We start from the raw sequence: 24,324 nt of genomic DNA on the forward strand, positions 1-24,324 counted from the left end.
TGGGGCTGCACCCACCCAGCTCCTTCCCCCGCAAACCTGCAGCCCTCGGTGACGCAGGAGGCGAGCGGAGGAGAAGTTCTTTAATGTGCTCATTTCCTCGCATTTGGGTTTTGAGGATCTTTTTGTTTTTAATTGTAGAAACAAGCGGATTGTCAGAACATCTGTGTTATTAGCATTTGCTGCCCAAATCCGAGCTGCTGCTTCTCCTGCGGAGCCCAGAGCTGATGAGAGAGAGAACAGAGGAGCCTTTGAACTCCTTGCAGCAGACGGCAGCCAGGTTGCTGCGTGTGCGCGTGTGTTGGGGAGGGGGTATTTATTCTCTTGTAAGGTTCATTTGCTCTCCGTGTTTCCCTTTCTTCTCGCTTTCCCGGAGATTTAGCTGGATGCTCTTCCCTCGCAGGCTTTGTTCTTCTGACAAGGCCCCACCGGCACCACGAAGCAGCTGCCTCTGTGTGATGCCAGAGCAGCCCAGCACGGGGCACCTGGAGCATCCCAGCACGGGGGACCCAGAGCTTGGGGCAAGCCAGAGCCTCCAGCAGCAGCTCCGGGGGCGGTGGCACTGCCAGCCCTGCAGGGTCTCACGGAATAACTCTGCAGACAGAGCTGCAGCCTGAGGGTTTCTTGTTGCTCAGACTGGCTCTGCTTTCTGCGAATGGTGAAGACAAGGTGAGGGTGGGTGACTCATCTGGAACTGGTACATATTAGGATGGAATTCTTCCCTGTGAGGGTGGTGAGACACAGGTTACCCAGAGAAGCTGTGGGTACTCCATCCCTGGAAGTGTTTGGGACAAGGCTGGATGGGGCTTGGAGCACTCTGGGATAGTGCAAGGTGTCCCAGCTAGATGAGGGTGGAATGAGACGGTTGTTGTGGTCCTTTCCAAGCCAAACCATTCTTGGATTCTACAATGACACCCCGGAGAAGGAAGTGCAGGGAATGGCAAAGCTTCCTGTGTTGTCAGAGGGCAAGGAGCGCTCTGGGAGGGGCTTTCAAAGGCAGTGGGGAGGAGGAAGGCAGAGATGGATGAGGCAGCCCTGGGATGCCAGGCCAGCAGTGGCCTGGACATGGTGTCCCCCCAGCCCCCCGGGCCACTGGTGCTGCTGGCACTGTGGAGGGCTCTGCCAGGCTGCTCCTCTGGGCTGCACAGAGGTAGCTCCTGATGCCAGGACACTTTCCCCCTGCATTCCTAGAGCCTGGAGCTGTCCCTCAGAAATGTATCCCAGCAGAGGCTGAGGTGACAGTCACCAGTGTCCCAAAAATCAGCGGCACCCAGTGATCCACGTACATGCCCAGGTCCCCAGCACTCCCCGCGCCGCTGCTGATCGACCGCCCCGAGACTCTTGTGAAATGCAAACCTTTGGTCCCCAGCAATCTCTAAAGTTTGCTGTCCCTGCTCCACGGGCAACCTCAGATCCACGGGGTCACTCCCTCGGTTTCTCCCTTTGCTCCAGCTCTCCGTCCCTCCAAGGAAGGCTGCCAGTTACTCATCATCAAATCTCATCAAATCTCCCCTTGTCTCCAGAGAATTTCGTCCCCTCTCCCTGCTCTGCTCATGCTGGATCAGCAGGGCACAGCCTGACAAACCCCACAGCTCCTCTCCCTGCCCCAAAGGTGGGCTGTGACCTTCCCTGGCTTCTCACTTCACATCTTCTGCTAAATTGGCTTCATGTGAATTGACACTTGAAAAAAAACCCCCAAAAACCCGCACACGGACACGGAGGAGCTGAAAGTCTGGGAGGAGAGCTGGGCTTTCCACCCTCAGGGATGACTCTCCATCCCCCTTTTCCTGCCTGGTGGGATGCAGCCCTGCCACGGGCTGAGCCCGCTTGTCGCCGGGGGAAAGCGGGGAGATTTGGGAGAAAAACACTGCAATTTTTGGGGGAAAAAGAAGTGATTTAGGGGGTGAGATGGAGCCGGGCTGCTCCGAGCAGGCAGGCGCAGCCTCTAGATGGTGCAGTCATGCAGCCGAGCTGAGCATGTGTGCAGCGAAGGGCGCTGCGCAACAGGTTGGCGTAGCTCAGCGGGGAGACGCGCTCCCATCCTCGCTGCGGCGGAGCGGGAAGGACTTTCCAGCATCCTGGCGAGAAATCCGCGCCGCAGCCGGCCCGGAAGGCGGGTGAGGGGCAGCGCCACGGGCTGCGCGACCCTCGGAGGGTGCTGAGGGTTTTTGGCAGGGTCGGGCTGCAGCTCCAGCCCCTGGCAGGGAGCGCGGAGGCGGCGGAGGCAGCGAGGGAAGCGGCAGCGCCGAAGCACGCTGTCCGCAGGCCCCCGGGGGACTTTGCTCGGCCAGCCGAGGTGCCGGGGTGAGGAGCCAGCTGAGGGGGAGCAGCTTGTGAAGGCGTCACCGGGTGCGCTGGGAGCTCGCGGGTGCTTTTGGGAGCCGCGGGTTCTCCGCGCCCGCTGCGCCCCGAACACCCCGCAATAAATAAACCCGTGATTCACCCAGGTGTGACGGCAGGGCACGGCGGCCACTCCAGCCCCACCAGCGCAGCCAGCAGAGGAGCTTTGCAGCCTGCCCGCAGCCCTGCTGGCCTGCGGGGCCGGGGAGGGCTGGGCACAGCCCCCGGTGAGCTCGGTCCCACGGAGGGACCCTCCCGGCTGCGCTGGCTCGGGTCCCTGGCCCTGTGCGATGAGGTTGTGGGGCTGTGAAGCGCCGGCTGGGAGAATAAACGAGAGATTCAATTATTAAAAGCACCGAGAGACGAGCGAAAAGGGAGAGCCGAGCCGCACGTGTGCGGGCGGGGAGCGGAGGGGTCCCCGGGGTGAGGGGGTCCGGGGGGCCGCGGTGACCCCCGCTCGCCACGGGCACGGCGCTGGGCGCGGTGCCGGCAGCCCGGAGCCGGGCGGCTCTGCCCAGCAGCCGCTGCCCGCTCGTCCCGGCAGCCCGGCCAGGCTCGGGATCTGATAAGGAGCCGGAGCTCCACCTCCCCGTGGTGGTGGCGGCGAGAGGCGGAGGCAGCAGCAGGCGGGGGGGGGGGAAGGGGCCGTGCCTGCGCTGCGCTTCCCCTGCACATCCTCACACACACCGAGGGACGGAGGCGGGCACGGACCGAGCTGCCCACCGGGGCTGCCTCCAGCCTGAGCCGCCGCTCCGCCGGAGGAGCCGCAGCCCCGGCCAGGGGAGGGGGGCGGTTCCCACGGGACATTTATATATTTTTTTGCCCCCCCTCCCCCCTTTTTTTAATTTTTTTTTCCTTCTTTCTTTTTTTTTTTTTTTTAATTTATCTTTTTTTTTTTTTTTTTTTTTTTCCGTTTGATTTTCATCCGTGGATAACGCTCGAGAGGAGCCAGGGGGGTGGGGGGAGCCCGGTCCCGGCGGGAAGGAGGCGATGGAAACGCCGCGGGACCAGCGCGCAGGGGCTCGGCACGCAGCGCAGAGCCGGCACCATCCAAGTAAGAGCTGCAGCGGGGCCGGGACCCTCGCCCGCAGCCAGGCAGAGCCGCGGGGGGGTGCGGGATGCCCCGCACCGGAGCTCGGTGCTGAGCGGGAGCACGGAGCCGGGCGGCGGCGGGAGCGGCGCTGGCGAGCATCCCGCTCCCGAGCATCCCGCATCCCTCCGCTCCCCTCCGCGCCGGGCTGCGCGGGGCTCCGCGGCCAGCGGGGCGGCTCCCGCTTGTCCCCGGTCCCGCCCGGCGCTGCCACTTGTTGTGCGGAGCGGAGCGCGGCCAGCCCCGCACAGCGCAGCGCAGGGCGGGCGGTGGTTGCGGGAGGGCGGCTGTGGCCGGGGGGGTGCGCGCGTGTTTCGGGGTGTTTATTTTTCCGCGTGGGGCTGGCCCTGGGTGTGTGTCCCTCGTCCAGCCCTGGGTGTGTGCGCCCGCGGGGTGCGTGGGAGAAGTTGCGGGTGAGGCGGCTGGGAGCGGGGCTGTGCGTGAGGCAGAGCGGCGGGGAGCGGGGGGCTGGCGGGGGCCGTGGCGGGGTGTCCGCGTGGGGTGCGTGTCACCCCGGCGTGCGGGGACGCGAGTGGGGTGCGCGTGTCCGTGTGCGGAGCTGTGTGCGTGTGACAGGGTGTGCGGGTGTGGGTGAGTGTGTCAGCGGGCTCTGAGTGTGTCAGCGGGCTCTGAGTGTGTCAGCCGGCTCTGAGTGTGTCAGCCGGCTCTGAGTGTGCCGGCGGGCTCTGAGTGTGCCGGCGGGCTCTGAGTGTGCCGGCGGGCTGTGCGTGCCTGCGCCGCGGAGGATCCCCGTTCCCCGGTACGCGCGGCTGAGCGCGAAGTCGGTGTCGGCGGAGCGGCTCCCGTGGTTTTTTTTCACTGGTGTCTGCGTGCGTGTGTCCGTGTGTGTCCGTGTGTGTGTGCGCGTGTCTCTGAGCGTGTGCGCGGGGCTGGCGGAGCCGCCTGGGGGAGCGGGGGCTCCTCTCCCCTCCGTGCCCGCAGCCGGAGCCGGCGGCAGCCGGAGCCTCAACACGGGCAGCGCCGCGGGGACCGGGGAGCCTCGGCCGCGGCGGCCGGCAGAGGAGCCCGGCCTCCATCCTCCCTCCCAGCCGCAGCAGCGGCTCCCCCGGCGCTCTGCGAGGCCGGAGGGGACCCTGTCCCCCTTCCCCAAGGTCCTCCCAACCCTCCCGGCTGCATCCCCGGAGCGGAGCCGCTCCCGCTGTGCCCAGCTCCCAGCGGCCCTGCCGGGGTGTTTCAGGCCCACGGCATTTTTGTCTTCCCCCAGGGCCCCTCTCCAGCCGGGGTGGAGGGTGGGATGGTGGAGGGAGAGGGGGACAGGAGCCCGGAGTGGCTGTGGGGGACCCACGGGTGGGAGGATGGGGGTGCCACTCCAGGGAGGCTCTGACAGGTCTCTGCCTCGCTGGCTGCTAGAGTTGGAAGGGATGTGGAGAACGCAGCAAGAGAAGGGAGGGCCCTGGGCTCTGCCGGCTTTTCATCACAGCCCAGCTCCTCAGGGATGATTTTGGGGTGATGCTGTTGCCAGGCCAGTGGGGTTCCCCCTCGCGGGGTGCTCTGGCTCTGGGCGCTCGGGCCCAGCCTGCAGAAACGCCGAGCAGCCGCAGTGGCAGCCGGAGCTGGAGCAAATCCTGGGACGTGCTACGGAATACCCAGGATTCAGCCCATCCGTGCTTCGGCGCAGGACTGACCATCGGTGGCCGTTTTCTCGGCTGACACGATCCCTGATCTCGGCGTGGAGCTGGGATGAGCTGTTTGCTGCTTGCTGGGATGTTGCTCCAGCTCCCGGTGTCGGAGCAGGGCTGGGGGGAGCGTGGGGGGGAGGATTAGCACTTGTGTGCTCAGTGCAGGGTTTGGACAGACTTGTAAGCCGTGGCTCCGAGCCACGCAATCAGCCGTTGGGAGCAAGGAGAGGCTGGACTTTGGTGCCCATTCCCGAAGCGGTGCTGCCTCCCGTGGAACGGGGCCAGGAGGCTGTGGGAATCACAGGGAGCACAGGCTTGTTCAAGCAGTTGCTTAAATTCGCGGCGCTTTATAACCTCTCTCTCATTAAGGCTTGTTTTCTGTTGGTTTTTTTGTTGGTTTTTTTTTGGTGGGGATGGCTGAATTCTGTCGGATTTTGCATGCCACTGTCCTCCGAGAGCTTCCCAGTCATGCATTAAGCAGCGTGACTAACGCCTCTCTCATGTGGTTCAGTGTCTCTCACACTCTCCCCGTAGGGAGAATTGTGTGTGCGGAGGAATAGTTGTTTTGGGAGGGGTTTTTATTTTTAAGTGCTCTGTGCTTTGCCAGCAGGTTGGAAAAAGGTGCCTGGCACCAAAGAAGAAAGTGTGGGATGGTCCTTAGATCCCATGGGAAAATAGCCTAGTGCCTTGGACTGGCCCCTGGGAAGCCTGTGTCTCCTGCACAGACGTGCTTGTGGAGGCTTCCTCTTCCTCATCTTCCTCCTCCTCCTCCTCACGCCCAGCTCTGAGCTCTCACGTCTGCGCTGTGTCATTTGCACCCCTGGGTGCCCGAGCAGGATTCCCGACCCTGCTGATTCCTTATCCTGCCGAGCCCAGGGCCCCTTGTGCCTTGCAGCACTGTCCCTCAGGCTCTCAGCCCCTCTCCTCCTCCCACCTCCCTGCTCTGCAGGCTTCCTTCCTTCACCTGCAGGAATGGGTCTTGGCTTCACACTCCAGCCTTGGTTTTGGAGCAGAAATCCTGGGTGCTGGGCACCTTAGGGTGACACCCTTCCTCCTCCAGGCTGGCACAGGGCTCCTGGCATTTCCAGCTGCTGGGCCCTCCCTCCCAGCTCCCTCAGCTGTGCAAGGCATCAGCGCTGCCTTGAGACTTTCCCCTCTCCCTGCGATCTTTCACCTCACACCAAGGCTTAGCCAGGATGTGGCTACGTCACCAGCAGCCAGGGCCCAGCCCAGTGCAAACAGCCCAGTGCAAACAGCCCAGTAGCAGGAACGGCACCTCTCCCAGCCCGGGCATCCTCCAGGAGCCCTTTCCCAACAGCTGGAGCTGCCCATCTTCCCTGTCCTCACCCACAGCCATCCTCAGTGGGAGCGCAGGGCTGACTGAGCTCGGGGCAGGTTCAGCTTCCCCTGGAGGCAGCTGGATGTGGGGGGTCTGGTGTGAGCGCACCCCGGGGGTGTGGCAGACACGAGTGTGACCCAGGTGCCGGTGCCCCTGCATGGGTGACATCACACACATCCGCAGGCAGCGGCGCCGGGGCCATGCGCACACGCGGGCACACGCGTCGTGCGGGGCACACGCACGTGCAGGAGCGCCAGCTCACACCTGGGGCACGGGCCCAGAGCGGGCAGGGATGTGCTGCTCACCCCGTGTGACACACCTGCGTGCCCTGCTAGGGCACGGGAGTGATGTGTGTGCCTTTTCCTGCGGGAGCCGTGCTCCAGGCGGGTGCACAGCCCTGGAATGCTCACAGTGCACACCCAGTACAGACACACACACACACACACACACACACACACACACACGTGCACACACTGCCCACGCTGATGCAGAGATCTGTTGTGGTTCTGCTCGGCTCCTGACCTCCTCCATCCTCAGCCTGGGCCAGGGATGGAAGAGGTCTTGCTCTCCTCATCCCTTCCTCCTGGAGTCACACATCCCAGAACCAATGTGGGCTGTTCTGCATGGCCTCAGCAGCTGGGAATGGCTCTGCTCTGCACAAAGGAAGTGTCAGGACAAGGGAGCAGAGGCAAGCTTGGCTTCAGGGCCACAGTCCCCTCTCCAGGCACCGAGATGTATTTTCTCTGCGGAGGCAGAGCTCATCTCTTCCATGTCCCCACATCCAGAGGGGTGGAGGGACTGGGAGCTGTTGGCTTGTGGGAAGTGCCAAGGAGGACAGGGCAGGGTGTTCCACTTGCTGATGATCTGTACAATGCCAGGCTAACCAGGAACTGGGCGCTTGCTGTGTGGCACCACGGAGGGGGATGGTGATGGGGCACTTGCCCATGGAGCATTTGCTTATCCTTGAGTGCAGAGTATGGAGAGATGGGAGCGGCGAGAGCAGGGTGATGCTGTGGGGCCTTGACAGGTGTTTGTGGCTGTTCATTTTAGGGCATCCAATCCCTGGGTTTTTGAGTGTCAGTGATCTGTTTTGAACCCCTTTATGCTCACAGCTCAGCAGAAGCCATGTGGGTGCTTCTGGACCCTGGAGGAGGAAAATGTGTTCTTAGAACGGAAATCAGGGAACAGGAAAGCTGGTGGCCAAGCACAACACCTGACAGGGGCTTGGTGGCAGGCTTGACACAGGAGGGGACAGCCTGTGGTGCTGGCAGTGTGCCTGGCACGGCCTGGGCAGTGTGTGGGCACAGGGAAGAGGAGCCAGTGGTGGGGGCAGCGGTGCAGGGGTGCAGGGGTGTCTCTGCAATGCAGGGGGGCAGCACTCCCGGCACCTCCGCTGCAGCAGAGGGGTGGGCACTGGCGCGGGGTGGGCACCCAGTGCGTGCCATGTCCCAGACTGGAGTGGGAGGGAACAGGAAGGAACAGTGTGTCTGCAGTGAGGAAGGGAACAGGAGCTGCTGGTGCAGGGTGTGGGGTTGCCTAGTGACTGTGCAGCGAGGGGGATGCTGTGCTGCCGTTGCAGTGCGCCGGGGCTGGGCACTGCCGGGGGCTGCCCGGGGGGTTCCTGCACTGCAGCGCAGCCCGGGCAGGGACCCGGTGTCCCTCCGCCTGCTTGGGGCACCGGGGCTGGCAGTGCTCCACAGGCAGTGTGGGAGGGACGGTGCTCAGGGCATCCCTGCAGTGCCAGGTGGGCGGTGCCTCAGTTCCTCGCAGTGCGAGGCTGGCAGTGCCACAGTGCTGGCAGTGCAGTGAGGGCAGTGCTGCTCTGTCCCTGCCACGGCCCTGCCCCGCGGCCCTGCAGTGCTGGAGGGGTGACAGCCCTACATCTCCGCAGCACCCCATGGCCCTGCAGCGCCCTGCAGCCCCGCAGTGCTGGATGGGTGGCATCCCTGGATCGTGTTCCTGCAGTGCTGGATGGGCGGCAGTCCTGCATTCCTGCAGTGTCCTGTGTTCCCGAAGTGATGGCTGCTACTGTTCCTGCAGTGCAGGCAGTGATGGATGGCAGGGAGATGTGGGCTGACAGTGCCCCGTGTCCCTGCAGTGCTGGGTGCATGGCAGCCCAGCATCCCTGCAGCGATCCACGGCTCTCCATGCCTACATGGGTGGCAGCCCTGCATTCCTGCAGTGCCCTGTGTCCCTCATCCCTGCATCTGTGCAGTGTCCCACATCCCTGCCGTGCTGGATTGGTGTCAGCCCCACATCCCTGCAGTGCCAGGTGGGTGTCAGCCCCACATCCCTGCAGAACAGGCAGAGGTCCCCGTTTGGTGCTCCCGTTCCTGCAGTGCTGGCAGCTGCGTGCAGTGCCCTTGTGTCCCTACCGTGTGTGGCAGGCAGTGCCCCTGCACTGGTGGCACACAATGCTCCAGTGTTTGGGTGGTGAGAAGCTGTCTCAGAGTCTGGCCGGCTCCCATCGGGTTGTTGGCAGCAGGCTGCCTGCAGTCCACCCTGTTACTGTGCCTCGTTGGGTCTAATTACAGTTGGTGTGGTGACGAAGAGGGTGGACAGTGGCAGGAGTGGCTTCCTGCAAGTGACAGGGCTGAGGTTTCAATGACAGGGTTACTCACTCCAGCAGGGCGTTGCAGGAACCTTACAAGCTGGGACGGGTCCTTCGGGGCACTGGAGGCTGCCAGGAGCCAGCCCCAGCAGCCCCTTCCCTTCGGGAGCCGTGCCAGGACCATGTACAGTACCACATGGCGCAGTGGGATAAGCCAGGGAAGTGGGCCGGTCCCTAACCTCCGGTGTCTATGTCTCCTCCAGCTCCCCTGCAGCGCAGGATGAACCCACTGGCATCCTGCCTCGGCCTGTGGCTCCTCTGCCAGCTCCCAGCCCTGGCCTCGGGGACACGTGCCATCTACAAAGTACAGGAGGAACAACCCCCCAACAGCCTCATAGGGAGCCTGGCCTCCGACTACGGCTTACCGGACATGGGGCACCTCTACAAGCTGGAAGTGGGGGCCCCTTACCTCCGTGTGGATGGCAAGACGGGGGACATCTACACTACAGAGACCTCCATCGACCGGGAGAACCTGCGGGAGTGCCAGCACCTCCTCCCCGGAGAGCCCTGCTTCCTGGAGTTCGAGGTGTCCATCACTAACCTGAACGCCAACAGCAGCCCGCGCCTGCTCGAGGGGCAGATCGAGGTGCTCGATATCAATGACAACACCCCCAACTTCGCCTCACCCGTCCTCACCCTCTCCATCCCCGAAAACACCAACATCGGGACGCTCTTCTCCATCCCCCTGGCCATGGACCGGGACTCAGGCCCCAACGGCGTTGCCTCCTACGAGCTGATGGCTGGTCCGGAGGCGCAGGAGCTCTTTGGGCTGCAGGTGGCCGAGGACCAGGATGAGAAGCAGCCTCAGCTGATCGTCATGGGGAACCTGGACAGGGAGCAGTGGGACTCCTACGATCTGACCATCAAGGTGCAGGATGGGGGAAACCCCCCGCGGGCGAGCAGTGCCCTGCTCCGCATCACCATCCTGGACATGAACGACAACGCGCCCAAGTTCGAGAAGGCCCTGTACGAGGCAGAGCTCTCTGAAAACAGCCCAGTGGGGCACTCTGTCCTCCAGGTGAGTGCGGGGAACTCTTCTCCTCACCCTTTCCCCTCCCGCCTGGCTGCAGGGACAACCCAGGAGCATCAGTATGGTCGTGGTTCTTCCAGGGAGGAGGGAGGGTCGGATGGAGGAGCCCACAGTGTCACCCAGGGCCAGCAGGCAGGCAGGTCCCTGGCATGTCACATCTGCTTGAGCGAAGCTGGAGAGGATGTGCCGGAAGGCGCAGCCAGAGTGGGGCTGCAGGACAGAGATGAGGGGCGGCAGCAGCAGCGCTGCAGGGAACAGGGTTCCGGGTTACTGGGAGGGCTGGGACCTGAGGGCCACCGGGAACCTGGCTTGGGGCCAGCGCGGTCCCAGTGCTGCCCGCACACAAGACACAGACCCTTTCATAAGTTGCATTCCCTTGGCCGCTCCGTGGAAACTCAGGAGGTGGAGACAGGGAGCATCCCTGCTGCCCGTGCGCGGGGCTGGCTCTGGAGGTGCCCTGCTGTCTACAACGAGCGAGGGCTCTGCCTCGTCTCGGGCAGCGCTGCAAACTGGCCCGGAGAGCCCAGGGGGCTGGATCTTGGTGGATTTGGCTTGGAGGGGGCATTGAGATGATAGTAGTCGACATCTGTTTATCTGCAGCTGCCATCTTAATAAGCGGAGCGCGGCCAGCTCTCATCTGCCTGCTAATTCTGATGTGAATTTTTTAAGAATTCATTTTTCACTGTTTAAGAGAATGGGAGTTGGAAGCAGATAAGGGAGCTGCATGGCCGGGAGGAGAATGGGCTGAGACGCCGCTGCTGCCATTGCTCAGCTTTTATCTTTCAGGGGGAAAATGACTTCCGCCTGTTTTGTGAGTGGAGGTAAAAGGTGGAATTTACATTTAACAACTTTCGTTCTCCATCCAAATCTGCTGAGCAAGATAACGGCGGAGCAGCAAATGGTGCAGAGAAGAGGCTGCTCAGAGAGCCGATTAGGGAGGCAAATGTTAGACAAACCTCATCTTCTTTAGAAAGCAAATAATAGGCATAGAGGCAGGTTTATGGGGATGCAGGGCTCCTGGCGGGCGGGCAGGGATGGACGGTGCTGTGCAGGGCTCAGGCAGCCCCAATCCCTGCTTGGCTGCATCCCCAGACGCCGCGATGGAGCTGCTGCAGCTCCGTTCCTGCAGCAGTGTTGCCTCCCTCCTCACCCTCACCTGAGCCAGGCAGCTGCTCCAGCCCCTCCTCGGGGGCACGGCTGGAGCTGTCCCTCCCTGCTGCTGGCTGGGTCTCAGCGGCACGGTTCCATGGTTCCGGAGTGCCTTCGTGCTGGAGCTGGCCGGGAGGGGAGCGCAGCCAACCGGCCCAGCCGGTTTCTCCGGAAGAGCAAGGCAAAAGCCTCCCTGCCTGAGGGCGGCTCCCAGCTGCTCTGCCGGTCCCAGGCTCTTTGCCCCACAGTCCTTGGCCCCAGAAGAGGAAATCCTGGTTTTCCCCCCACAGCTGTCCCCAGGGAAGGCCACGGAGGGGCTGGCTCCACTGTGCCTTTATCCTGCTCACCAATTGTCCCTCTGTCCTCCAGGTGAAAGCCAACGATTCGGACCAGGGTTCCAATGCCGAGATCGACTACTCCTTCCACCAGGCCTCAGACATGGTGCGGCGGCTGCTGCGCCTGGACCGCGCCACGGGGCTCATCACCGTGCAGGGCCCCATCGACCGTGAGGACATCGGCACCCTCAAGTTCTCCGTCATGGCCAAGGACAAGGGAGCCAACCCCAAGAGTGCCCGCACGCAGGTGGTGGTCACCATCAAGGACATGAATGACAACGCACCCTCCATAGAGATTCGGGGCATAGGATTGGTCACCCACCAGGATGGCATGGCCAACATCTCGGAGGACGTGCCAGTAGAGACAGCAGTGGCTCTGGTGCAGGTGTCCGACCGAGATGAGGGTGAAAACGCAGTGGTGACCTGCGTGGTGGCCGGTGACGTCCCATTCCAGCTGCGCCAGGCCAGTGAGACAGGGAGTGACAGCAAGAAGAAATACTTTCTGCAGACCACCACGCCACTGGACTACGAGTCGGTGAAGGAGTACACGATTGAGATTGTGGCCGTGGACTCGGGGAACCCGCCCCTCTCCAGCACCAACTCCTTGAAGGTGCAGGTGATGGACGTCAATGACAACGCCCCTGTCTTCAGCCAGAGCTTCACTGAGGTGGCCTTCCCTGAGAACAACGAGCCCGATGAGCTGGTCATGGAGGTGAGCGCCACTGATGCTGACAGTGGCTCCAACGCCAAGCTGGTTTATTCCCTGGTGACAGACCCCTCTTCCAAGGGCTCTTTCACCATTGACCCTGACTCCGGGGAGATCCGGGTGAAGGCGGTGCTGGACCGAGAGCAGCGAGAACGCTATGAGTTCTTGGTGGTGGCAGAAGATAAGGGCAGCCCCAGCAAGCAGGGCACAGCGTCCGTGGCCATCAACGTCATGGACAGGAATGACAACGACCCCAAGTTCATGCTGAGCGGCTACAACTTCTCAGTGATGGAGAACATGCCGCCCCTCAGCCCCGTGGGCATGGTGACGGTCATCGATGCTGACAAAGGAGAAAATGCCCGGATCCAGCTGTCGGTGGAGCAAGACAACGGGGATTTTGTCATCCAAAATGGCACTGGCACCATCCTCTCCAGCATCTCTTTTGACCGGGAGCAGCAGAGCACCTACACCTTCCGACTCAAGGCGGTGGACGGTGGGGATCCACCCAGGTCTGCCTATGTGGGGGTGACCATCAATGTCTTGGATGAGAATGACAATGCCCCCTTCATCACTTCCCCCTCCAACGCCACCTACAAGCACATCCTGCCCCACACCAGCCCCGGCCAGCAGGTGAGCAAGGTCAAGGCAGAGGACATCGACTCGGGCATCAATGCCGAGCTGATCTACAGCATCACAGGAGGAAACCCCTTTGAGCTCTTCCAGATCTCCCCGCAGAGCGGAGACATCACTCTGGAGAAGGAGATCCTGCGCAAGCACCATGGCCTGCACCGCCTGGTTGTGCGTGTCAATGACAAGGGCAAGCCCTCGCGGCACGGTACGGCTCTGGTGCACTTCTACGTCAACGAGACGCTGGCCAACCGCACGCTGCTGGACACGCTGGTGGGGCACAGCCTGGACACCCCGCTGGACATCGACATTGCCGGCGACCCCGAGTACGAGCGCAGCAAACAGCGGAGCAACATCCTCTTCGGGGTCATCGCCGGCATCGTGGCCGTCACCCTGGTCATCGTGCTGGTGGTCCTGGTGCGCTACTGCCGGCAGCGTGAGGCCAAGAGTGGCTACCAGGCAGGCAAGAAGGAGACCAAGGACCTGTATGCACCCAAGCAGGCCAGCAAGAGCGGGAAGAGCAAGAGCAAGGTGAAGAAGAGCAAGTCTCCCAAACCGCCCAAGCCCACAGAGGATGAGGAGGAGACAGGGCTGCAGAAATCGCTCAAGTTCAACCTCATGAACGACTCCGTCAGCGACAGCCCCCGGATCCACCTGCCCCTGAACTACCCTCCAGGCAGCCCTGACCTGGGCCGCCACTACCGCTCCAACTCGCCGCTGCCCTCCATCCAGCTGCAGCCTCAGTCACCCTCCGCCTCCAAGAAGCACCAAGTGGTGCAAGACCTGCCGGCCACCAACACCTTTGTTGGCACCGGGGACAACAACTCGACGGGCTCCGAGCAATACTCGGACTACAGCTACCGCACCAACCCCCAGAAATACACCAACAAGCAGGTAGGAGAGCTCATCCTGAGGCCGGCAGCGGCCCCCCCACTGCACCGGGGAGCCATCTGGACAGAGGTGTGGGAGTGAGCATGGACTGGCCCCCAGCCCTGCATGTGTGGCCCAGGGGGCTGGCGCTGGACTACCCCGGAGCCGAGCCACAGAGCCTGGGCATGGTGCAAGGAGGGGATGGGGACGGTGTGGGGGGAGGCCAAAAACTGTCCGAGCCCTTGTCAGAGCGCCCGGGGCTGGGTCCTGGTGGCGCTGCCTGGGTGACGGTGACGCGAAGGGTGCTGCATGTGTGTGGCTCTGCATGTGGGGCTCCAGGCAGGGAATGCCACCCTCCTGCGTGCCCTTTGGAGACCACTCTAAGAGCACTGAGGGGGGCCATGCCCACCTTCCCATCCTTCCCTCTGCTTGGGCTGGCTCATGGGGAGGAGGGACTGGTCCTGCTCCTGCCACAGCTGGGTTCCAGCCCTGCCCTGCTCCAGGGCGCAGTTGGGAAGGCTCTGGACTCGCTGTTGCCAGCCCAGCTCTGCTGGTGTGGCTGAACCTGCCACCTTCCCTGCACCAGGGCGCCTCAGAGGGAGCTGTGCACCCGCTGCGGCTGCCCGGGCAGGTGGAGCTGGGTGGAGGAGCAGAGCTCTGCCTTTTTCCCAGGCTCAGGCTTCGGCTTCCCCCAGGCTCGGGCCCTCTGCCACAAACGGTGCGGTGAAATCCAGGCTTCCCTTAGCATGATCACTGGGTCCGCAGCTGTGGCTCTGCGGGAGAGGCTCTGCAGATCCTGGTGGCACGGGAATGGCCCGTCCACGTGGCAGGGCTGGGGCTGTGCTGGGGCTGAAGGAGAGGGGCACTGGGGTGTCTGCTGCAGTCGGGTCACTGCTCTTGGTGTCACCGGGGGCGGGTCTCTGCGTGCGGGGCAGGGCGGAGGTAGGTCTTGGCTGCTCGCTGGTGTGCACTGGAGCTTGGAGCTGAGCCGTGAGGCCATGGGCTGAGTGCGGAGCTTGCAGGACCTTCTATCTTGGGCTGTCTGGCCACTTAGGAGCTTGCACCACATTTCTGCTTTGGCACTTCTATCCTTAACCAGCCAGGGAGGGAGAGGGGGAGTGAGTAGCTGTGGCTTTGTCTTCTTCCTGGGGCCCCGTGGGTGAGGACCACCCACTCCCACCCATGCTGTAGCCCCTGTGCCCAATGAGACCCCTGCCCCCTTCTTTGTACCCCAGTTAGCGGCAGGCTGGGCTCCTGCCGTGGGGCTGAGCTCAGCTGCCCTGTTGGATTTGACTTCAATAAAGTTTTCTATTTTTGACCGGTTGTGCCTTATTTTCCCTGCTGGCCCTGAGGAGGCTCTCACTCCCAGCAATTCCCCAGGCCTGTTTTCCATGCCCTTGGACACTGGAGCACTCAGGCCCTGTGGAGGCCAGAAGTGATGCTCACGTGGGCCGACCATCTCCACAAACCCTCCCCCACACCCCTGTGTGGTCAGTCCAGAGGCCTCCTGGTGCTGACCCTTCATCCCCAGGCTGACACGTCCCATGTCCAGTCACTTCCTGGCCCTCTGAAGATGTTCTTGCAGGACAGGGTTCCCAACACCTGCACACACACACACACACACACACACACACACACAGACACACAGGTGGATGTGGACACAATCTGAGCCACGGCCCAGCCCGCCCAGCTTTCGTTTCATTTCACACCAACATCCTCCCTCAAAGTTTCTGGTTGATGCCCACATCCTCTTGAGCCACACCCACGTCCCACAGCCAGAGTGTGGCCGAGCAGATCCCTGTGCCTGGCTAGCCTGACCCAAATCCCGCTGGCGCAGGCTGGCAGCCGCCGGCTCCCGCCCGCCGCAGTGCTGCAATGAGGGCACACGCGGTTGCAGATGGAGCCTTGGCATGTCAGCAGCGCCCGGATCCCGGTGCTCCCCCACCCTGGGAGGTGATGGGAAGGAGACATCCTCTCAGGAAGGCTTGCTGGAGTCGGGTGGTCCTGCTCCCCACGCAGATGGCTCTGCCCTGTATGGGATCTCCTGGCAGGATGGATGGGGGTGATGCCAATGCCATGGGGCTCGCTCAGGGTCTTGCCTACAGCAAGTCTGGATAAAAGATGGATCCTGGTAGGCAGGAAGAGTCCAACACCCCTCTCCCACCATCCCACTATCCTGTCTCAGGTGCCCCCTCCCTGGCCACCCGCTCCTGTTTCTCCTGGTTTTTCTTCCAAACTAGGGCACCCATCCCTGCTCCTGTCACACCAGTTCACCTCTTCCCCAGGGCCTCCTGTGGCCTCACCAGGCTGCCGGGGCCGAGGAGCTCTGACGCTGGGAGAGATTAGATCAGCCGGGGAAACCAGTGGTTCTGGCTTCGGTGGTTTGAGCCCTGTGCCAGCCTTGGCTCTCACAGCCTCCTCGTTTGTTTTGCTAACAGCATAAGGTTTTATCTTGAACCATCCAGGAAGTGTCTGGGCCTCCTGGGCAGGCAGGGCTGGGACCCGCGGGGAGATGCGATGGCTGCAGAGGAGGAAAGGAGACACCGGCAACCACCTCAATAACTGCTCCCCGCAGGGCTGGGCAGGGCAGTCTGGGGGCTTGGCTCAGCCCTGCTATCTGCTTCCCTTTGGGAACTTTCTGAGAGAAGTTTCCCTTCCTTCCTCGTCCTCGGCAGCTCTTTGATGAACCTGGGGTGAGAACTCAGCTCTGGCGTGGGGAGCGGCTCTTTCTTCTGCCTGGCTCCCAGGCTCCATCCTTTTTTACCGGGAGGGGATAGTCCACATCCTTTCCCAAGAAGTGCCCCGGGTCCTTACAGCCCCCCACCACCCGGGAAGGCGGCTGGAGCAGTGTGAACGTGAGCGAGCTCAGCAGAGGTTCCTGCACCTGCCCGCGGGCTCGGAGCGCGGTGCAGCATTAATTACTCTCTGCGGGAGGGGAGGAGAGGAATATTGTAGCTGTAATGGACAGAAATGAAATCGTCTTGTTTGAGGATTTAGCTCAGAGTCTCCATAAATTGCAGGTTTAGGTGCTGGCAGATGTCTGGGAAAGTCTCCCACTGTCCTGGGTCAGTGGGTTTTCTCAAGGTCGTTCACGTGGAATGAGCTGATAAATGGATCCAGCAAGGAGCTGCAGATGGAGCTGAGGGTTCATGGGGGACCTGCCCTGCTTTTCCCCAGTTTCAGAGACACGCTGTGCTGGGAGCTGTTCCTCCGCACTGCGAATCAGCCCCTGCTCCTGCGATCGACTGGGCTTGGGTCCGATTTGGCTCCGCCAGGCTGAGATTGAGTGAGAGAGGTGTTGAGGGGCTGCAGATCCCTGGGTCTGCTGGGAAGAGTGGCTGTGTCAAAGCACAGCAGCTTGTGAGCATCACTGGGGTGCCTGGGGGCGCCGGGAGAGCACAGGACAGGGTGGGGAGTGGGTCGTGCACTGTGCTGGGGCATTGCTGAGGACGCTGAGGGCACCATGGGCAAGGCAGGAAGGTGCGGTGGCTCCTGGCTGGGGACTGGGGTTGATGGCAGGGAGTGAGAGCACCGAGGGTACCTGGGACCTCAAAATGAGGAGCTTCAGCTGCGGAAGAAGAGCAACCCCCTGGTACAGGCTGGCTGTGCAGCCAGAGGAAGCGTGGGTGTGCGCAGGCTGTGCTGCAGGAGGAGGTGACAGCGCCAGCACCCTGTGCAGGTGGCACGGAGGTGTCACCCTGTGACATGGGGTGGCAGGAACACGTGTACAGGCTGCGTGTCAGGGGTAGGGCATGTAGGGTTGCAGCTGGAATCTCCCCCAGGGGGAAGGTGGCACGGGGCAGGGTACAGCTCCCATCCCCAAGGAGGAGGCAGTGGGGACTGTGCAGCCTGGACTGTGGCAGGAGGTGGCACAGGGGGTGCACAGCCTCAGGGAGAGGGGTGCAGGGCTGTGCACAGGCTGTGTTGTGGGGAGGGTGGCAGTGGGACGGACACAGTGACAGCAGGTGACAGCAGGGTGGGCAGCCTTGGCCAGGTGACAGCTTTGTAGGCAGCGTCTGCAAGGAGATAATGGATACTGTCCCTAAACCATCGAGGAGGTCACTGGGTCTCTCCTGCCTGCCAGTCCCGAGCCCCACCAGCGCTGGGGACCTCGTCCTTTCTCCCTTGAAGGCTCACCCAGCCTGTGCTCCATGCCTGGGGCTGTCCACTTCCAGCACTGCCCAGCTCCAATCTTGCCATTCCTCCCTGCCCTCCTCTTCCTCTCCCTTCTCCCAGCCTCAGCCTCTCCCCTGCCTGATGCCCTTGGAGCCAGCATTGGCCTTTCCTGGCCTGGATCTGGGGAACTCCTCCTTTTCCCCCCACAAATCTTCCCACTTATTTCACAAGTGTGTCTGCTCCTCTCCACCCTCTCTCCTGATCTCTCCCTTCTCCCTGGCTTTCCCCAGTCTCTCCTGACCGTGCTGGCCCCAGTACAGAGGGATGCTGAGCCCTCCCAGCGCAGGGCTGAGCCCCTGGCTGGCTCTGCCGGCCGAGCTGTGGATCCTGGGGGATGAAAGCCCTGGCTGTGTGTGAAGCCGCCCGCTCCAAGGCTCCCTGATTGATATTCCCAGCACTGCTCTGCTCGCTCGGCCGGGCTCTCAGCTGCAGTGCTGTTCCCTGGAGCGGGGCCCAGCCCTGCAGGCTGCTTCACCCGGCACCCAAATCCTGGGGAAGAACCTGGGGCTGTGGCAGGGAGTGTCCCCGAGGTCTCTGTGTGTGTCCCCGAGGTCCCCGCGTGTCCCCAGGCACTCGGAGGCCCCTCAGCCCACAGAGCACCCAGAGGCTGTGGGTGTGGGGAAGCACAGAGGGTGGGATGCAGCTGGAGGGGGTGGAGGGTGGGGTGAGGACAGAGCTGGGATGTTCTGGGATGGGATGGAAGGAGGCTGGGGTAATAAGAGGGTGCAGGATGTAGGACAGGCTGTTGTGGAGGGAGGAAGGGCTAAGGAATGCCTGGAGCAAAGGGCACAGAGTGGCTGGAATTGTGTCAGACTTCACTGGGAGCTGTGGGACAACAGCAAGGGGGTGGCTGCTGTGCTCTGGTGCTCAGCCAGGACCCCCAGACTGAATCCCCTTGTGCCAGGACAGGTCACAAAGAGCCCCTTCATGGCTTGTGGGGTGTTAGACACAGCCCCCGTGGTGCCCTGGTAAATCTCCCACTGGTTGGCACATCCTTTGGAATGCTGAGCCCTGTGCCAGGCCCAAATTACCTTCCTGCCCCTCCACCCTCACCCCCACACCCCTGTCCTGTGAGAGCACCTGCCAGGAGCCCTGGGCACGGCCCATCCCCAGGGCATGGCTGTGCTGCCATTGCACAACCCAGCCCTGCTCCTGGGAGAAACCAAGATGGTCAGGGGAGATTATTCCAGAGAGGCTCTTCCTGCAGTGCCCTGATCATTCAGCACCCCAGAAAGCACAGACAGCTTGGCTGAGGCACAGGAGTACTGAACAGTGGTGAGGAGGTCACCCCTGGCATCTTGGTGTCCCTTTCCTTGTCACCTCTGCTTGTGCCTGCAGCATCCAGCAGTCCAACCTGGGTGAAGCTCAGCCTTGGCTTCACCTCTGCAGTCAGCCCTGCCACTCAGCCTCACTCAGCTTCCCCCCAACAGGTCCTTCCTTGACCTTGTCTTTTGTCCTGACCCTTTCTGTACTTCAAGAAGAGCCCCAAAAAAAGATGGAGAGAGATTTTACACAGGCAGAGAGTGACAGGACAAGAGGATCTCTGTTAAACTAAAAGAGGAGAGATTTAGATGGGATATTGGGCAGGAATTCTTCCCTGGGAGGGTGGGAGACCCTGGCACAGGGTGCCCAGAGCAGCTGGGGCTGCCCCTGGATCCCTGGCAGTGCCCAAGGCCAGGCTGGACAGGGCTTGGAGCAGCCTGGGATGGTGGGAGGTGCCATGGCAGAGGGTGGAATGGGATGGGCTTTAAGGTTCCTTCCAACTCAAACCATTCTACGATTCTATTCTCTGACTTTCTGAACTTTTCTGGAGGTCTCTGCACCTTTGAGGACCTGGTTTCGATATCCTACCTGTAGTAAAGGCTTCTTTTCCCAGTGTGACTCCCAACCCAACCTTCTCGAGAGCAAGAGGAGGTCAGGCAGAGGACCAGAAAGAAAACACCTCCCCCAGATCCCTTAAAAAACATTCCTGGTTGTTTTGCATCAATGCCTTGTGTGGTGGAGGCTGTTTACTGCCTCAGCCCTTCGGCTGCTTGCAGGGAAGCGTGGGTGGGTTTGTGGCAGGAGCGTGGGTTGTGACCTGCCTGGAGAGCAGGAGAAAGCTCCACCACCTCATCCCTTCCATCCTTCTGTGGCTCCTGCCCAGAGATCCCTGAAGATGCCCCTTTCCCAGGATGTAAACATCCTTCTGAGCTGCTCCTCGCTTGCAAAACACCCGCTCTGATCTCCTATCTGCACGTGGCACAGGGATCCTGGCACGTTCCATCAAAGTTCGGAGCCATTCTTTGGGGAGGGCAGCGAATCCCCACCTCTCTCCCTGAGAACTGATCCTGCTCCGGAGCTCTCGGAGCAGCATGCCCTGATTCAGCTCCTCGGAGACATCTTGAAAGGCCTGAGCAACCTGAAAGCCTGCAGCTATTTTGCTCCCACGTGGCCTGGTTCTCACATCCTCCCCGCTCCCCAGTGCTCAGGAGCAGCTGCCGGGGAGGCTCCGGCAGAGATCTGGCCCTGCTGGGGGGGCACCTCGTGGCTCAGATCCTGCTGGAAGTGTCCTGCTGGAGCGATGTGTGATGTTCCTCTCACACTCATCCATTCATCTTCCTGCTCATCAAAAGCACTTGAGCCCCGTGGAAAGCAAAACCTGCGTTTCAGATGCTTGAAGAGCCCTTCGTTCTCATTCAGGCTGGGTGAGACCTTTAGGGGTGTTGTGATTCCAGGCTCTGCAAGTGCTTGGAGGAGCTTGGGTGGGTTTTTTTTCTCCATGGATTTCAAGTAGATCACAGTTTCTTAGGGACCATCTCTTGCCCAGAGAGCTCAGAAACCTTTGCTGGAAATTTTTCTGGAGCCAGGATCTGGTTTGGCCGAGGATGTGACAGCAATCCTGGGATTTGAGGAGCTCATCCATCCCAGGGGTCCTGCGCCAGTGGGAATGGGAATGGGAGCAGTGCAGGCAAGATAAGTGGCCCTAAGAAGCCTCCCTATGACTTGTCCTACCTGTTTGATGTCTCCAAAGGAAGATTTGTCTCACCGGTATCTCCGTTCATCAGGAGGTGCAGACCACTGAAGCGAGGGCTCTGCCCGTCTCGGCAGTGTGTGGGTGCCCAGACCTCTGGAACAGGCACAATTCCTTGGGCAATCAGGGAGAGCTGCTGCCCTTCGCCTGTGGAAATGGAGCTGGTTGCAAAACAGGTTTACCCTCAGAGGAAAATTTCCAATTTGAAAGCAAATCAGGAAGAATTGACAGTTTTTCCCCTATTTCCCAAGTCAATCAGAATGCATATTATATATTAATATTATTTTTTTCTAGTAATTTCTAAAGGAGTGATCCTGCCTGACCTTTTTGAGTTGAGCTCCATAATTAATACTTGGCTGGAGTCCTGAAGTGAAAGGTACCTTTGCAAGAGCATCATTTTTTCATTTTCACGTGTCAGCAAAGATCTCCCCCCACGCCCCTCATGCTCCTGGAACAAGGAGCTCACTTGAATAATGATCTGATTTCAGCAAATTGACAGGTTTTCCATGGAAAGGCTTCAGTGGAAGCATTCCTGTTATCTCCATGTTTTTTAATAGAGTCCTGAGTCTACAGCTTTGCACCCCCTGAACTCCCCAGAGCCTTCAACACTTCCTGTCAGCTCCACTGGGTGCAACTGGGAGCCAGATTAGCTCATTATTTCCCCAGCATTATTTTCCCACTCTGCAGCTGTTGGGTTCCTCGAGGGTTTTATTCAAGTGTTGCTCCCAGTCCCGTAAGCTTTTTCCTTCCTTGGGATCTTCAGATGGTTTTAACGTGATTATGAGGCCTCCTGCTGCGTCCAGGGCAATTTCCACTCCACACCAACCATCTCCAGAATAGCTCCATTATCAGTTGGATGGTGACAGACATTCCAGGACAGCAAGGCCAGGCCAATTTAGACATCATTCCATAAAGATTATGACCCCTTTCGATTTTACCATTCGCCCTTCTGATGATTTATTTCCGTATTTTCCTTGCCCATCTTCATTTCACCCAAGGAAAAGCCAGATGGCACCTCCTGGATGAGCTCAGAGCTGGGATAGGCTGAGGGTTAGGCAGGCTCTGTCCCCAGGCTGCCTAAATGGGTTTCTAATTGCGTTAGATCTTGCTCTGAGTTAGATAAATTCGATCTGACCAGGCAGGTTGGCACCGGGCTTTGGCGGCTTCTTTGAGCATCATGCAAATTTCAGGAGGCTTCGGGGCACCTATGTGGAGTCAGCCCGCATTTTTCCTGGATTTATTCATTAAATAGTGCCTCGGGAGCTGATGTCCATTTGAGGCTGGCTGCTCTGCTATCATTATTTCGGCAGGACTTGGAGACTGGCTCTGCTGACTGCAAGGTCAGCACTGGCTAATTGTCAGCTGAGCAGCCACTCGGGAGGGGGAGCAGGTGCCTTTTTTGGGATAATACCTGGGTTTGGGAGGTGGGATTCCATGGATTCCTGCATGTTTTTCCTCTGGTTGTGGATTCCTCCCTCTGCTTTGTCAGCAGTGAAAGAGCTGAAGGGTTTTTGGGAGCTGGGGATGGACACAGGGACGAGACCCCCGTGAGCATCATGGAGCAGAGCTGTCACCCCATGGCTGATGTGTCCAGCGGGACCCCAGTGGCTGTGGTGGAGGTGACCCCAGTGAAGTCAGACTGGTAGATCACAAATTTGGGCCTTTAACTGTGCTCCAGAACTGTCAGTGTTCCTTGGGAGACACCACCTTCAGAGACAAAATCTTGGGAGGGCCTGAATGAGTGTTTTGAATAAACAAAATCAAAGAACCCAAAAAAATCAGTACAGTGGCCACACAATGTGCTGCTGGAGGGTCATGGAAAAGGATGGGAAGAGCTGTCTCAGCTCCATCCTCACCCCAGCACGACAGGAGAAGCTCTGGTGGCTCAGAGGAGCTGTAAAATGGTCGGCTCAGTGACGAGCTGAGCCTGTCCCCTGTTTCCTGCAGCTTGAGTGTTGCCCTGAATGGTTTTGGCAATTCAGCTCCAGCTTTCCTCGAGGCCTGCCCTGGTTTCCATGGACATAATATTCCCCTCAGCCTCCTGCTCCGAATGCTGTGCTGCACTGTACTGGAGCCCCGCTCCTCACCAGGCAAAGCAAATAATTCCCAAGTCTCCATCCATGGAAAGATGGCTCTGGGTCATTCTAAGCCCAGTCCCTGGGTTTATCTTTCTCTCTTCCTCTCCAAATCCTGGGATGATGCACTGGTCCAGGTTGGTTTGTAAAGGAGAGGGGTTCACGAATCCATCCGAAGTTGAGTAACTCCCAGCTCACAATGGCTCCCTTGTCACTTATTTTGATATTCCGGGCGCTGGCTCTGACATTGCCTTTCACTCCCGGCCCTGTGAGTTGCTGCATTGTGGCAGCTGTTGGGGAAGCAGCTCCTTTGGCAGCTGCCTGAAAGGAGGCTTCTGGCATGTGGGGAGGCACAGGAGCTGCCAGAGGAGCCTGGGAGCCAAGGATCCCGCCTTGGGATCAGCAGCGAGCCAGTTAACAAGGGTTGGATTTTCCCCACTGGTGGCTCCCTTCCCTCCCTCCCTGCCAGCAGGAAAAGGGTGCCTGGGGCGGATTTTATGGTTTCCTTTGTGAACAATGGAATTTCTCCTGCTGCTCAGTCCCTGCCCTCTGCACAGGCACTGGTGTGGGGACATGGTGACATCCCAAATCCCTGTTCCCTCCTGGCACTGCTGTCACTTGGGCTGAGTTTGTTTTCCCTGGGTTAAGTAAGGAGAACCAGCTCGGTGCAGGTCCTGGTGGGAGCTGGAGATGTTTGAATGAGGCAGGAGCGAGCAGAGGGGCTGAGGAGTGTGGGGTCCCTTTAGTCCCATCCAGCATCCATGAGTGGGAATCCTCACAGGATCATTAAGGCTGGAAAAAACCTCCAAGGTCATCCAGATTTGATGTCAGCCAGCCCAGTGTTCCCAGTGAACACCTCCAGGGACGATGATTCCACCACCCTCTTTCCAATGCCCTACCACCCTTTCCATGAAGAAATTTTTCCCAGTATATTTTTTCCTAACATGACCTCATGGCAGAAGGAATCAGCACAGTCAGGGATTGGCGTTGGGAAGTTTGGGATGTGCAGCCAGGACTGGGCAGGTTGGGGACAGCCCACAAAAATTCCTCACCAAAACAAGTTCCTGCTACTGCCAGACAAGCCCCAAAACTGGAGCCAGGGGTTTGGGCATGGCTTCCCTGTGGCTGGAAAACTGGGGAAGAGCTGGAAGGGGCACAGGGAAGGGCAGCAGGACTGGAAGGGGCACAGGGAAGGGCAGCAGGACTGGAAGGGGCACAGGGAAGGGCAGCAGGACTGGAAGGGGCACAGGGAAGGGCAGCAGGACTGGCCAGACCTGCCTGGCATCTGCAGGAACAGACACAGAGCAGGATGCAGCCTGGATTTGT

The 24,324-nt window shown here is 60.4% G+C and overlaps 1 protein-coding gene across 5 annotated transcripts in view; it reads left to right on the forward strand.

Annotated features, from left to right (window-relative positions):
* Nucleotides 1–1,951: 1,951 nt before the first annotated feature.
* The window catches only part of PCDH1 (protocadherin 1), a 52,953-nt gene continuing 30,580 nt past the window's right edge, over nt 1,952–24,324 (forward strand). For 2 of the 5 annotated variants that reach the window (XM_086851463.1, XM_086851461.1), the window contains exons 1-3: nt 1,952–2,114; nt 9,221–10,035; nt 11,566–13,758. In XM_086851463.1, the coding sequence (XP_086707589.1) occupies nt 9,238–10,035; nt 11,566–13,758 (2,991 nt within the window). In that variant the 5' untranslated portion in view covers nt 1,952–2,114; nt 9,221–9,237. Of the gene's footprint in view, nt 2,115–3,006; nt 3,392–9,220; nt 10,036–11,565; nt 13,969–24,324 lie in introns of those variants that run through there. The other 3 variants (XM_086851460.1, XM_086851462.1, XM_086851464.1) reach the window with 3 other exon arrangements.

This window comes from Cyanistes caeruleus, chromosome 15 (assembly GCF_971803275.1).
Source record: "Cyanistes caeruleus chromosome 15, bCyaCae1.hap1.1, whole genome shotgun sequence".
Taxonomy (NCBI): domain Eukaryota; kingdom Metazoa; phylum Chordata; class Aves; order Passeriformes; family Paridae; genus Cyanistes; species Cyanistes caeruleus.